Source organism: Drosophila teissieri, chromosome 2R (assembly GCF_016746235.2).
Source record: "Drosophila teissieri strain GT53w chromosome 2R, Prin_Dtei_1.1, whole genome shotgun sequence".
Lineage (NCBI taxonomy): Eukaryota > Metazoa > Arthropoda > Insecta > Diptera > Drosophilidae > Drosophila > Drosophila teissieri.
This window is the reverse complement of record NC_053030.1, coordinates 21,534,498-21,546,808: the sequence shown is the minus strand read 5'-3', so window position 1 is coordinate 21,546,808 and position 12,311 is coordinate 21,534,498. Positions and strand designations below refer to the sequence as shown.

Sequence of the window (12,311 nt, the reverse complement as noted above, 5' to 3'; positions counted from 1 at the left end):
GCCGTCTTCCAGCTTCCATCTTCCATCTCCCAGCTCCCATCTCGGATCTCGATTTCGATCTGGATCTGGATCGAGATCCAGATATCGATCGCCGCTGCCGGCCAATGAAGTTGTTGTTGTCAATGTTGTGGGCCATAAAGCGGACGAAAAGGAAAAGAAACCCAAAAATGCCCCACGGCTGCCAGTCGACACAATCGAAGACAAACTATCTAATCTAATGCTGGCAATGAGCATTTGTTTGTTTAAATAACTGCATGGCAGTAAGCGGCGACAGCGGTAAACAACTGCTCACATCGCGTGGCCAAGTTCTTGCTGCTCCCCCTTCCCCCCTTGGCCCCTTTTGGCCACCTCGGCATCTTTGCGCCCACTCGCCACTGACATTTTTTCATAATTTGCGCTACAAGCCTGACAATTGTCGTTGTTGCCCACTGGGCACACACTCCGCATCCATGGACGCTGACTTGGTTGTTGTTCGCCTGGTCCTGGTTGTCGCTGGTCGCTGGTCGGTTGTCCCCGCTGGTTGTCCCCGCTGGTTGTTGGTGTTGCCGGCGTTGTTCGCGACCGTGTTGTTGGCATCAGGCTGCCCGGCTACCCTGCAAGTTGGGTTAACCACGTTGACTGGTCAAAAGGATGACTGTGCTGACATCTTATATGTCATTATTGGAAAGCTCGTCCTTTGAGCAGACTCAGCCATTATTAAAATAAACGAGTAACTTAGTTGGCGTTAAAACTCTTTGTAGGCACTCTGTGCGATAAGTCATGGTCGAAAACACCCTTACAATATAGTAATATTTTAAGCCTCATTTAAATAATACTGCAAAGTGGTGGCTCTGGCACCCCATTCCTCCCCCCCCGCAAAAAAAATGCATATGCAGTGCCAAATTAAAATTTATCCATTTTATGGCGCTGCGGGCAGCTCATAACTGTTTCTTTGTTATTATTCGCCGCTTTTAACTTCTTTTTTTTTCGGTTTTTTTTTTTGGTTTTTATTGCCGTTAGTTTATTGGCTAAAGATTTCGTAAGCACATGAAATGCGCAACAATTGCGGTTTTTCGGTTTCTTCCCACTTATCTGGCCCGATCTCCCATATGGAGTGAGTCCGATATCGACGGAAGTCATTTGCGGTGGTTCCAGCTAGGTGAATTCAATAAGCAAACAGCTTCCAAGCACGCACACTCCACACTCCACACATTTCCCTGAAAACCCCCAAACTGAACTGCCTTCTGTTCTTGAGCTGCTCCAACACTTTCGCCCATCAGCAGCATTTTGTCAAACTTGATTAGCACTTGATTGGCCCAAGCTGAGCTTATGACTCTATTGTTCGACTGCATGCATAATGGGCTTTAGCATCTCCTGAATCTCCCCCGCTGTCCGGCGATAGACAATAAACAATATTGATGACGATGCCGATAATCTTTAATTTCTTTCCGATCCACAGGCAGAGGGCCCTCCGGTTCAGGTTGAACCAGTTGATCTGAGCTTGCGATCGCCGCGCGGTAAGTTGCTAATTATACGCTATCTAAGTTGACTGGGCCGAAAACAATTAATCAATGAAATGGCCGCCACAAGTTGATCACTTGAAAGCAAAATCAGGTCATCGCGGGCTTGAGAACATCGAATAGCCAGAGAAATGAGTTACAAGACCAATTTGCATTTCTTCTCTAATGAAGTTCGATTTTTTTGTGGGCCTAAAGTGCTGCAAAGCTGTTTTTGGGAATACCATTAGTGGGTGGAACGAAAGGTAAAGACAGGAAACTTATTTGAACTATGGGGAGCTTATACTCTTTATAAAACTTAGATTTCTAACGAATATAAATCTGACAACTATGTATTAAAACTAATCTAGAGGAATTCAATGAATCCCATACTTATGAGCCATAAAACGCAAGATAATAGGAAGCTTAATTAAATATTGGCCATAATTAATACCAATCCAATCTATGATATTTCATCGGCTCATAAAAGAGATAGTCTTGATGAGCAACAAACGGTGGGCAAACAATCCAGTCGATAAGTCAGAGCGCAGCTCGTTGGGAACGATACAGAGATCTATGTTAAAGATATCTATCAGCGTTTATATCAACCCATGATCACACTCCTCCCATCAAAAAGACAAAACACTGAATTCCTCAGATCTCCTACGGCTTCCCCCACTCCCACTTCCCCACTGGCCCCACTACCCACTCCCCACTTGTCCCCCGTGGATTGGGGGCCGAGATTATCCGGCAATCTCGCAGACAAGTTCAAACAAAGGGGGGGAAACAAAACGTTAGTCATTGCCTAATGCTCATCAGGCGGAGCCATTCATACGTGAAAGCCTGATGAGTATCGCCGTGTGATCATCAGCAGATCGGCTGTGGGCCCATTAGGCCCATGCTGATTCCGCTGCGAGTACCGCTCTATATCCAACGCCCAGGAACCTGGGCACCTAGGCACCTAGGAACCTAGGAACCTGACCCACAACAAGTGGCTGCAGATTTGGTGGGGGTAAGTTCGTGTTGGTTTTAGCCACTTGACCGATCGAGCGATCGTCTAAGCAGCCAGCCACCACCAACTGTTTGACCATTTGACCTTTGCCAGCCTTTCTCTTTGCCTCGATGTGTGCGAGGTGTGTGTGTGTGTGTGTGTGTGTGAGTGTGCGAGGTGTGTGTGAGTGCGAGTGTATGAGTTCGAAGTTAACAGCAACGCCCCGAAAACCCGAAAAAGCCACAAAAAGTTGACTAGATAAATAGATGGTTAGTTACACGGCCATCCCAGCCGTTGGGTGCCCAGCGGTACACCTAATTTAATTAAGAAGCCAGAGAGCTTACCTTAAATGGCTATACAGTAAGATTAACGGCTAAAAACCCGAGCTCCAATCCAGTCCATTAAAGATATCCAAGCTAGAGAGCTGCTCACGAACCCAGAGCTGAAGCTGGAGCTAAGGCTCGAGCCGAAAGTCAAAAAGTTGTTGTCTCGCCGCGCATATTAATCAATTAGGCATGATATTAGTGAGGGCATCATTAATTTTGTCAATGCGCTCACCTGGCCACAATAGCTATTTGAGAAGCGCATAGAGAGGCGGCGACACCAATCTCTCATGCTAATGGTTTATGGCGTGCTACCAAAGCGTCCACAGGTCTCCCTGTCTCCATGTCTCCATGTCCGCGGGTCCAGTGGTTCAGCGGTACAGCGATCTACAGATCCGTGGCGAATGTGTTAAATAGCGTTAAAATTTGTAAAACAAACGGCACATAATGGTCCGGGCTAATTTCCAACCTTAACGGTCATCACACGGAAACCAAAGCCATGCCACCCGAGCCGAGATTTTTCGGCACACATAAATTATGGGCTTTAAATAATTATGCAATTAGCTAGCGCAGCGATAGATAACCGCAAATTGCCAATGAATGGAGGGCAAAGCGGCCAAAAGGCCCCCAGAACGCCGGAGACAGTGCCAAATTCCCACCAACTCTAATTGCAGTGCCCAGAAGAGGTGAGAGCTGGAGAGCTGGTGAGCTGGTAAGCTGGAGAGCTGGTGTGCTGGGAGGCTGGGACTGCAACTACAACTTGATTTATTTAAGCTACCCAAACAGCCCATAAATAAAGCTGTTGAACTAGCCACCATTCCAGGAGTGGGCAGAAGGGTGGAGCCCGAAGATCGGGCTGGAGACTCTCCGAGCCGAGCCTGGGACATCCACGTTGCCTTACCCAAAAACAAAAAAGCAAAAAAAAGCTGGAAGAAACAAAAAACACAGCCCAACATCGTACAATCCCACACCACCGCCGGAGCCACTGCTCCACAGCCGCACCACCGAACCACCAAACCACCGAACCACCGAACCACCGAGCGATCGGCCTCTCGCCACTCAGGGGCATAGGCTTTCCAGGTTAAGTAGATGCGGCGACACGCGGGTCGATCCAGCGAGCGAACGACCTTAAGACGGAGATCCCAACCCGAACCGGGCGGTGGCGGAGCAGGAGCGGAAGGGGGAAGGGATCCGAACAGGCGACGATGTTGGAGCATCCACGGCATCCATCGAATGATATGCAACATTTGGTGAAGTGCTCGAGTACCAAGCACATCTTGGGCTGGGGCATATTGGTGGCAAGGTGAAAATGTGACGGGCAGGTGGGTGCAATGGCAGCAATGGAATGGGTCTGGTTTAGGGGGAAATGGGAACCGTGATCAAAGTCAACAGTATTGGTTCGGTAAAAGACGGTGAACTATTTAGTTATCATATCTAGACTTAAGTGACAGTTTTAGGCCGATAAATCAACTGGAGACTACCGAATAATATTATCATAATTTAAACTGTGGATTAAGGTGCTTAAATGGAAGGCCTCTCCTAAGTTCATACCCGATGACTATTTTGTAGAGAAACCTAACGTCTAATCCCGCAAAGTGTTCGCATTGCTGCACTTCATCGATGGCGATTCGGGTATCTGGCTGGCGCTCTGCTGATTTGGCAAATGCATCTGCTGCTCCCTCAGCGATAATCAACTGCAGCCAGATCTCATAATCGCTGGCGGCTCCCAGCGACCTGGAGATTGGGGGCTCCACCAGCAGGCCTCGCCCAGATCGACGAGATCCACTGGATGCCCCAATCCCAGATCCCGCACATTGCGATTCCGGAAGGCGGGAGGCAGGGGGAGCCGCAAATACCCACATCCAAGCGGATGGGCGTGTGGACGGCGGTGATTGTTTTTTAATTATGCCTCGGCTGACACCCGGGCGGGTTGACCATTCGAGATGGGCAGATGGGCAGATGGGAGATGGTCTGGGGATCGCGGCCTGGAACCGAGGTGAAACTGGGTGGAGACGACGACGACGACGACGAGCAGCCGTGTCTCTGGGCCTGGTTAACATGGCGCGTATGTAGCGCATCGAGTTGACTTGACTTGACTTGACTGAGTGACTGTGACTGGCTTTTGAGGTTATGTGAAAGGTCAAGTTCGTGATCGCATTCAAACATTTTTGCCAACCACTCATCTCGCTGCGCAGATCGGGCCCAGACCCCATAGACTATAGACCAGGCCCAGACCATGGCCAAGGGGCTGAGGAGCATAGGGGAGTGGGGGGAATGGGGGGAATAGGGGAATCGGGGAACTGAGCCCAAGACCCGGGAGTAGAGTGCAAGGAACACGAGTGTGAGTCGCCGCCGCCGCCGAAAAAAGCAAAAATTTACAGACGGCCAGAAAGAGAAGAAATACCCGATCCAAGCGACGTCGCATCGTAGAAAAATTGAAGATGAGCGTGCCACCACCACGCCACGATTCTGCCATTCCCTCTGTCTCTGTCTCTGCGGGCCCCATCTCCATCCGCCATCCTCCATCCCCCATCCTTAGTTGCAGCCCCAGCCCTATCCCCCATCGCAATCCCCATCTGGCGGAGATCCCACCGCCGTAGCCCGCCACCCGCGCCGGAACCGAATTGAGTGAATGTAAACTGTGGTTTACTTGTTTCCAGCGTTGTCATAGTAATTTTTCTGCACTATAACAACGGCCAGCGTCGCCTCCAACAACATTGAAATATGCACTGCGAGAAACACCTCATTAAGAAGCTTATATCAAGACTGCATCGCAACAAGAGATGTTTGAATTTACTAAAAGTTGATATTACACAATCGATAAGCTTTAAAGCTTGAAGTTAATATTCAATTGTGTTATACTTTCTGTAAGAATCGCACTTAAGAATCTTCTTGAGAACCTACTTAGCAGCACTTTTTCTCAGTGTACAAACTTTGGGGTGCTCTCGGATGTTCGGTGGCAGCACTAACCCGAAAACATTGAAACAAGCGGAGAAAAATGGAGATGCTGATGACACTGGAGACACGTTGTCTCTGGCAATCGTGCAACTGACACACCACCACCACCGACGGCACCACCGCCACCACCAGCACCGCCACATCCACCAGATCCACCAGTACCACCGGCAACAAAATGCTAGACAGCATATGCCACACGAAGTTTTGAAAAGATTACACTGGACAACAGGCGAATGGAATGGGGTGCGGCCCGATGGAATTCGTGGGTGGGGAAGATGATTTGGCAATTGGTAATTGAAAGTTTATGCAAACACAAACACTATCCAAACTCTTTACGAGGAAACACACACAAATACCCATTAGACATTAGACATTTTGTAATTAAGAAACACATCTAGTGCTTCTAGACTAGATTTATTCTTGACTCAAGAAGTTTCGTTGAATCGTAACTGATTTACAAGAATCTATTGCATTGAATGTTTAGTTACCAGACAATCAATGATTCCAACTCACTGGCTACCTTTGCCGTAAAACAAGTCTAATGGGTCTTTCGCAGCGCACCTGCTCTGGAGTTCTGGAGTGGAACACCCCCGATTCTCGGAGACCCCGGGGCTAATCGAAAGCCACTCAAGAAGTCCCTCCTCGGCCCGTTAAGCGCGGTGCCCTGCATCTGGGCGAGCATAAATCAAAGTGCCAACCGGCGGAGGTATTCAAACCTGTTGCACAGTGTTCTCCCGCGTGCGCATCTTCTCAGGCTGACTCAAAAAATGAATACAAAAAAAAGAGAAAAACAAGGGGGAAAGAAAGAGGATCATGCGAAGAGATCCGAGCGAAAAATATACAGCGAACAAGGAGGCAACAACCACGCAGTTGCAAGTTGCAAGTTGCAACATAACACAACTTCCACACCACAGCACAGTGAAGCACATCCAAAGTAGATCCACGCTTTCGTGAGCAAACAATTCGAAAGCTGACAACGACTTGCAGTACGAGGATCTCGGCGACGATCGATTCGTGTTAGTCATCACAGTCAACGTGGCCCACACGAATCATAATGAGGCAAAAGGCTGGTCGGGCTGCTCCTCAAAACAGTGCCATTTATCCATTATCGCATCGATAAGGCACAAACGATTGCATCTAAGGATCTTGGCCAGCTGGAGCTGGAGCAAAGCGCTGATCTGGAGTTTCCCAAGATCTTTTCGTGTAGCTCATTAGCCTGGCAAGCTAATTTCGCAAGCGGCAGACAATGCCTGCAGTAAAAAATATAAAAAAAAAACGAAAAAAAAGGAGAAACGGAGCCAAGCTGGCTGCATATTTATTGGTCATAAGTGCGGCAAGCTCGCCGAAAGACAAACAAACAAATAAACAAAACAAAACAGCATAAAACCAACAATTCAGCAGCAGGCAAAAAATATTTGAAAATTTGTCTCCGACTCGAGTTGCATAGCAATCGCATATTAGCAATTTGCATTGTCTACTGGAGCACACTTGGTCCGCCGAATGAGCTGCAAATGCGGCACTGGTTTACTTAACTCTGCCTTTCCAATAGATGTATGTTTTGGAAGCCCCCATAGCCCCCATACCCCCATCCATTTAGTCATCCGCCCCCTTGGATTTCTGTTCGGAGCTGTGAAAAAGAATTCTTCGAGCAGCGTCTACAAGTCGTGCAACGGCAGCAGCTCGCTCTTCGTGTTTGCCAAACAAAAAAATTTGACTCATGACTTCGGCGGGAGCAGCCAAAAAAATAAAAAAAATTAAGGCAGTACAAAGAGGCGAAGCAATGTAAGGCTAGAAGGCGAAACGGCCATATGTCCATGCAACCACCCACCACCATTCACATCCTTTTTTGGCCTGGTCCTCCTGGCCTGCTATGCTACACTTTTGGATTTGCTCAAATTAGTCCGTGCATGCGGCGGGGAATGTTTCTACAAATTAACGCCAATTTCGTATCACGTTATTAATAGTTAACCATTAAATTGACCGCCCCCAAACTCAGATCATTATCTGCATCTGCATTCGGCGGCTAAGGCTAACAAGGCTAACCACCACAGCAGCAGCAGCAGCAACAACAAAGCACTGTGATTCCTTTTGGCCAAAATTGGTCTTGTGGTCCGGTGGCCGAGCGCAGCTGTTGGCTGCCTGACTTTGCCAACTAGCGTCTTGCCTTAATTATCTGAAGGAGCTAAAATGAAAACAAAAAACGAAAAAAGAGTGTATACAAATATCTACATATAGACTAAATGCAGGATGCCTGCGAGTATCAAAAGATTTTTTTCCTATTCCAAAGGGGAACAGCTGCGCTGCGGCCGCGTCACCTTTGTTTACCGTATCGAGCGATAAGCTTGTTAACTGTTAACCAAATCTGTAGCGACCGCCGCAATAAACATCGAAGCTGCCTGCTCCAACTTGGTCAGCCAACACACATGGAGAACGCCCACCAGCCAAACAGCCAACCAGACCAGGCCATCAACCATGGCCATGTGCAGCCGGCTAATTCCTCAATGAACCCCGAGCGGCTAATTAAGTCCCAGATTCTATTAGCGATGCCAAAGGCCGCCGGATAGCGATCTCAGTGTGAAGGTGGCCTATCCTGAGAACTTTGCCTCTTATCGCGCAGTAATTTTATCGCGGGAGTGGAAATCGGTCGCTTAAAAGCAGACAAATTGGAAATCCACAGAAGACAATGGGCTACTTAAGGATTTTTATGTACATACACATTTATAAGTAAAATAGCCAAAGTAACTTTTACTTTTACCACATTGTATTTAAGTCTGAAGTCGGGAGAGTTATCCTTTGAAAAGAACAAGTTCTAGAAATGTTATAACCGCCCTACATGAAGCTTATTATATCACTGGCACTCCTTGTATCTCTACGATATAACTTCTTTTCATTACGTCTATTAGATCACTGGTATCTCAGTGGCTTCTTATCGCGTAGACAACATCAACGTGTAATTGAATCAAACTTATGGATCGATCAAGTTTTGTTCTCCAGATACACCTCTGAATACCTTAATTCGATTCATGCCGTGGATGCCGTGGTTGCCGTGTCAAGTGTCCATCGCTAAGTCATGTGTAAACTACCAGTGGTGGATGGCGACCTGGGCTGCAGCGATGCATTAAGATAAACAAATGCGGATCGAAGTCGGATAATGTCATGTAGCCATGTCATATGTTAGGCCAGGCAAAAAGCACCAAACTGGAGCACTAAGTCAAGCAAAAAAACCGACCTGACAAAAGACAAAATACGAAATACGAAAAAAAGGAAAATGCAAGCGAACGGAGAGCGCGGAAAGGAAAACATTCTTATCGATTACACCTGAGACCTCAATCAATAAATTGATTGTTAGCGATCAGTTTAAGGCAGGCAGGCAATGCGGAGCTGCATCGTTCCTCCATCGCATGTGCTCCGCATACAAAAGAGTTTTTCCTCGTCGCCGGTTGTTCGGCGTTTTGCTGGTGTTTCTGGCCATTCTGCTGTTTCTGGCCATTGTGGCTGTGGACTTTTGGCTGCTGCTGCTGGTCGGCTCTTAAGATAAGCCGCCTGGTCTGCTGGCCGCCGAACGAACGCTCTCCGGCGGAGGCCTGTTCTTCAGATTCGGCCAGGGTCTCAGCCGCAGATCTTTAGCCGCAGCTTCAGCCTGGGACCAAGACTGAGTCTGAGCCTGAGCCCGAGATCGCTGCATCGCGATAGGCCAGAGCAGCGTTTGGACCAGGTCCAAACGGACCAGCCAGCCAGCCGGCGTTGTTAGGAAGTCGTCGATGTCGTTTGCTGGTCTGTTTGTTTGTTTGGCCAAAGCACTGGCCGAAAAGTATTCAAACATAATATTCACAATGTATTTACTTCGTATGACTAAGAACTGAGTTCTAAAAGACTGCTCTTACTAGGATAAGAAGTAGATTCTCTAACATTCCCTACTTTCAACATCTTACAAACACACGGATATATGTTTAATAGTTCATTTCCATTAAAAACCTTACATTTTAGCTCTAATGTAAATGCACACTTTTTCGCCCTGTGTAGCTCAGTTTTCGTCCATCGTCGCACACTGTTGTTGTTTCATTTCATTGGAGGCATAAAGCAAGATTTGTGTAAATGTCAGGTGGTAATAGTGACACTGTGCGCCACTTGATTGGTTTTACTTTGGCCAAGAGCCACAGGAAGGCTCCACGTCCTCCTCCCATCTCTCCCTGTCTCTCTCTGGCCGCTCTCTCTCCATCTCCCTCTCGCCGTGTGTGTGCCAATTTTTCGTTGTTGCTGCTTTTATGGTCGCAAGGTTGTTACGGTTCTCGGCGGTTGTTAGCATTTCTTTAATTGGCTCATTTTCGCGGCACATGTTCAGAGAATAAACAGAAGTCCGGCAAAAATTTATTGCAAATAAATTAAAACTTACATATAAAAACGGTGAACTCCGCGGCAATCGCATCGCAGCCATCAATTAAACATGTAAATAGACTTCGGCGCACATCAAGTCCCATGTGGCGTATGAGTAATGTCCGTGTGTTTGCGGTTGACAGTTTGTCTCGCTGGTTAAACGTAAAGAATTTGGCTGCCGCATTGGATTGTCAGCTGAAAGAATGGATTTTTAATGGTATTTAAGATTCGTGTGTCTGTTGGGATCGTTTTGGGTAAGCTATGTGGTGCAATTGCAACATCAAAACGAGCGTAGGTTTTCTGACCCATTTTTTTAGCTTTAGTATATCAAGCAGGCTGCCTTAAATAGATAATAACATACTAGTAGAAACTAAATGTTTAACGATTTTTTTATCTAAAAAGAAAATAGCATTTCCTTTGCCCAGTGACCTAAATTCGAGCTTTAACTGCATTTCAAGGCTGGGCTACCGCTGTCGTTAAAAAACGCTTGCCACAAATCTTTGGCTAACATTTGCTGCCGACAGCCGATGCTGCGCAGTGGCCAAATGCAGGAAAATAAAATAATAATAAAAGCGATTTGAGACCCGCCCACAGAACGCAGTTGCAGCGGCAACACCCTCACACCCAGCAGCACAACAGCAACATCTGCAACATCAGCAGTAACTGCGGCAACTGCAACATAGGCAGCAGATCGAAGGCAACAACCACACTGGAAGTGGAGCCTTGGCAGTCGAGTTGTATTTGTGAATCGAAAGCACAGGCTGCGTCATCAAAGTCATTAAACTGTCGACTGCTTACGGAAGTTTCGTTGTTGCACTTGGGTTGCCTGGGTGTTGTTTGCTGTGTTGCTGTTGCTTTTTGGGTGTGGATCGCTCTTCTGCGTTTTGTAACTGATATGCGACAAAGGCAGCAGCAACAACAAGCACAGCCAGCGGCATGTGGGAGCATCGAGCTGCGCACTGCGAAAAATTACATAGACCAGATCTAAATAAATAACTTTCAATATAAAAAAGTATGATTTTGATATTCAGAAAAGATTATAAATCTACCAGGAAGTCAAGTGTTATTTGTTGTATTTGCTATTCTTCGCTTATTGAGTATAGTTAGTTCTTTCAGTGGCTTTTGATGTCGTTGGAGGTGTAGGCGTAGGTGTAGAATGTGGCAAGCCACTCACTCAGTTGTGGCAGTCGGAAAAAGACTTCATACTTCTCGTTTCCTCACTCGCACCCGCGATCCGAGTCCGCAATTGGAAGCCAGCTTCAAGTGATTTGGAAAGAAATAATAAATGGGGAAATTCGAGAGGCTCGATGATCGAAAGTGGGCTATACTCTAACAAAATTAAAAAAAAATATATAAAAAACTTAAATGGTATACAAATGAAGCGATGCTTTCATTCATAATTCAATTCTGAATTATTCGTAAAATACGAATAAGAAAAATGTATATATAGACTTGTGCCTCTGACATTACTTTCGATATATTCTTGCGAGATATTATAATGGCAAGATATTATAATTCAGAAGCTGAGCGCCTAATGCCACATCGCAATAGGTGTTTATCGTTGCGGTGAAGGGTATGAGCTTTTAATAAATGCGGCAAATACCCAGAGCAGCTCCGGGTTTGGTTCGTCTCCGACTTGGTTTGTCTTATTTTTTTTTGCCTCCCTTCGATCGGGTGTGTCTCCCAGCGGCGACAATTTCGCAATTCGCCAGTCAAAGGTGTGTTCTGCCCCTCTTTGCACCGCGTAAAGCAAAATACTCCTTGGTTCTCCGATTCATTCACTCATTGCAGTCGGTGCATTTCAAACGTAGTCGGCGTTTTAATGACACGCGCAATTCACTTCGCCCGGCCAATTTGCCAATTTGTCACCAAAAAGCGAAATTCTGGATGAACAGCAAAGCCCGAGGAGTAGGAGTTGGAGTTGGAGTTGAAGGAGGAGTAGGAGGAGGAGGTGGCCCTCAGCCAGAGATCGTCATTCATTCGATTCGGGGAGTGTGACTTTGCTCTAATCGTGACTTTCACAATCAACCTTCAGAAAGGTTTTTCGAAGACGTCGACGACGACGACGAGTAGCGTGTACCAGGCGCAAAATGGGTTGCAGACGGCCAGCAAATGTGGAGGAGCAGCGAGGGGGGGGAATAAACTAACAACTTTTCAAAGCGTTTACTTTGGCGCTTCATCGAATAATAT

At 46.8% G+C, this 12,311-nt stretch overlaps 1 protein-coding gene across 1 annotated transcript in view; it reads left to right on the top strand.

The window, feature by feature from the left end:
- The window catches only part of LOC122614518 (Krueppel-like factor 12), a 31,218-nt gene that overhangs the window by 1,201 nt on the left and 17,706 nt on the right, over positions 1-12,311 (top strand). The window contains exon 3 of the mRNA XM_043789082.1: positions 1,439-1,496. Within this exon, the coding sequence (XP_043645017.1) occupies positions 1,439-1,496 (58 nt within the window). The remainder of the gene's footprint in view (positions 1-1,438; positions 1,497-12,311) is intronic.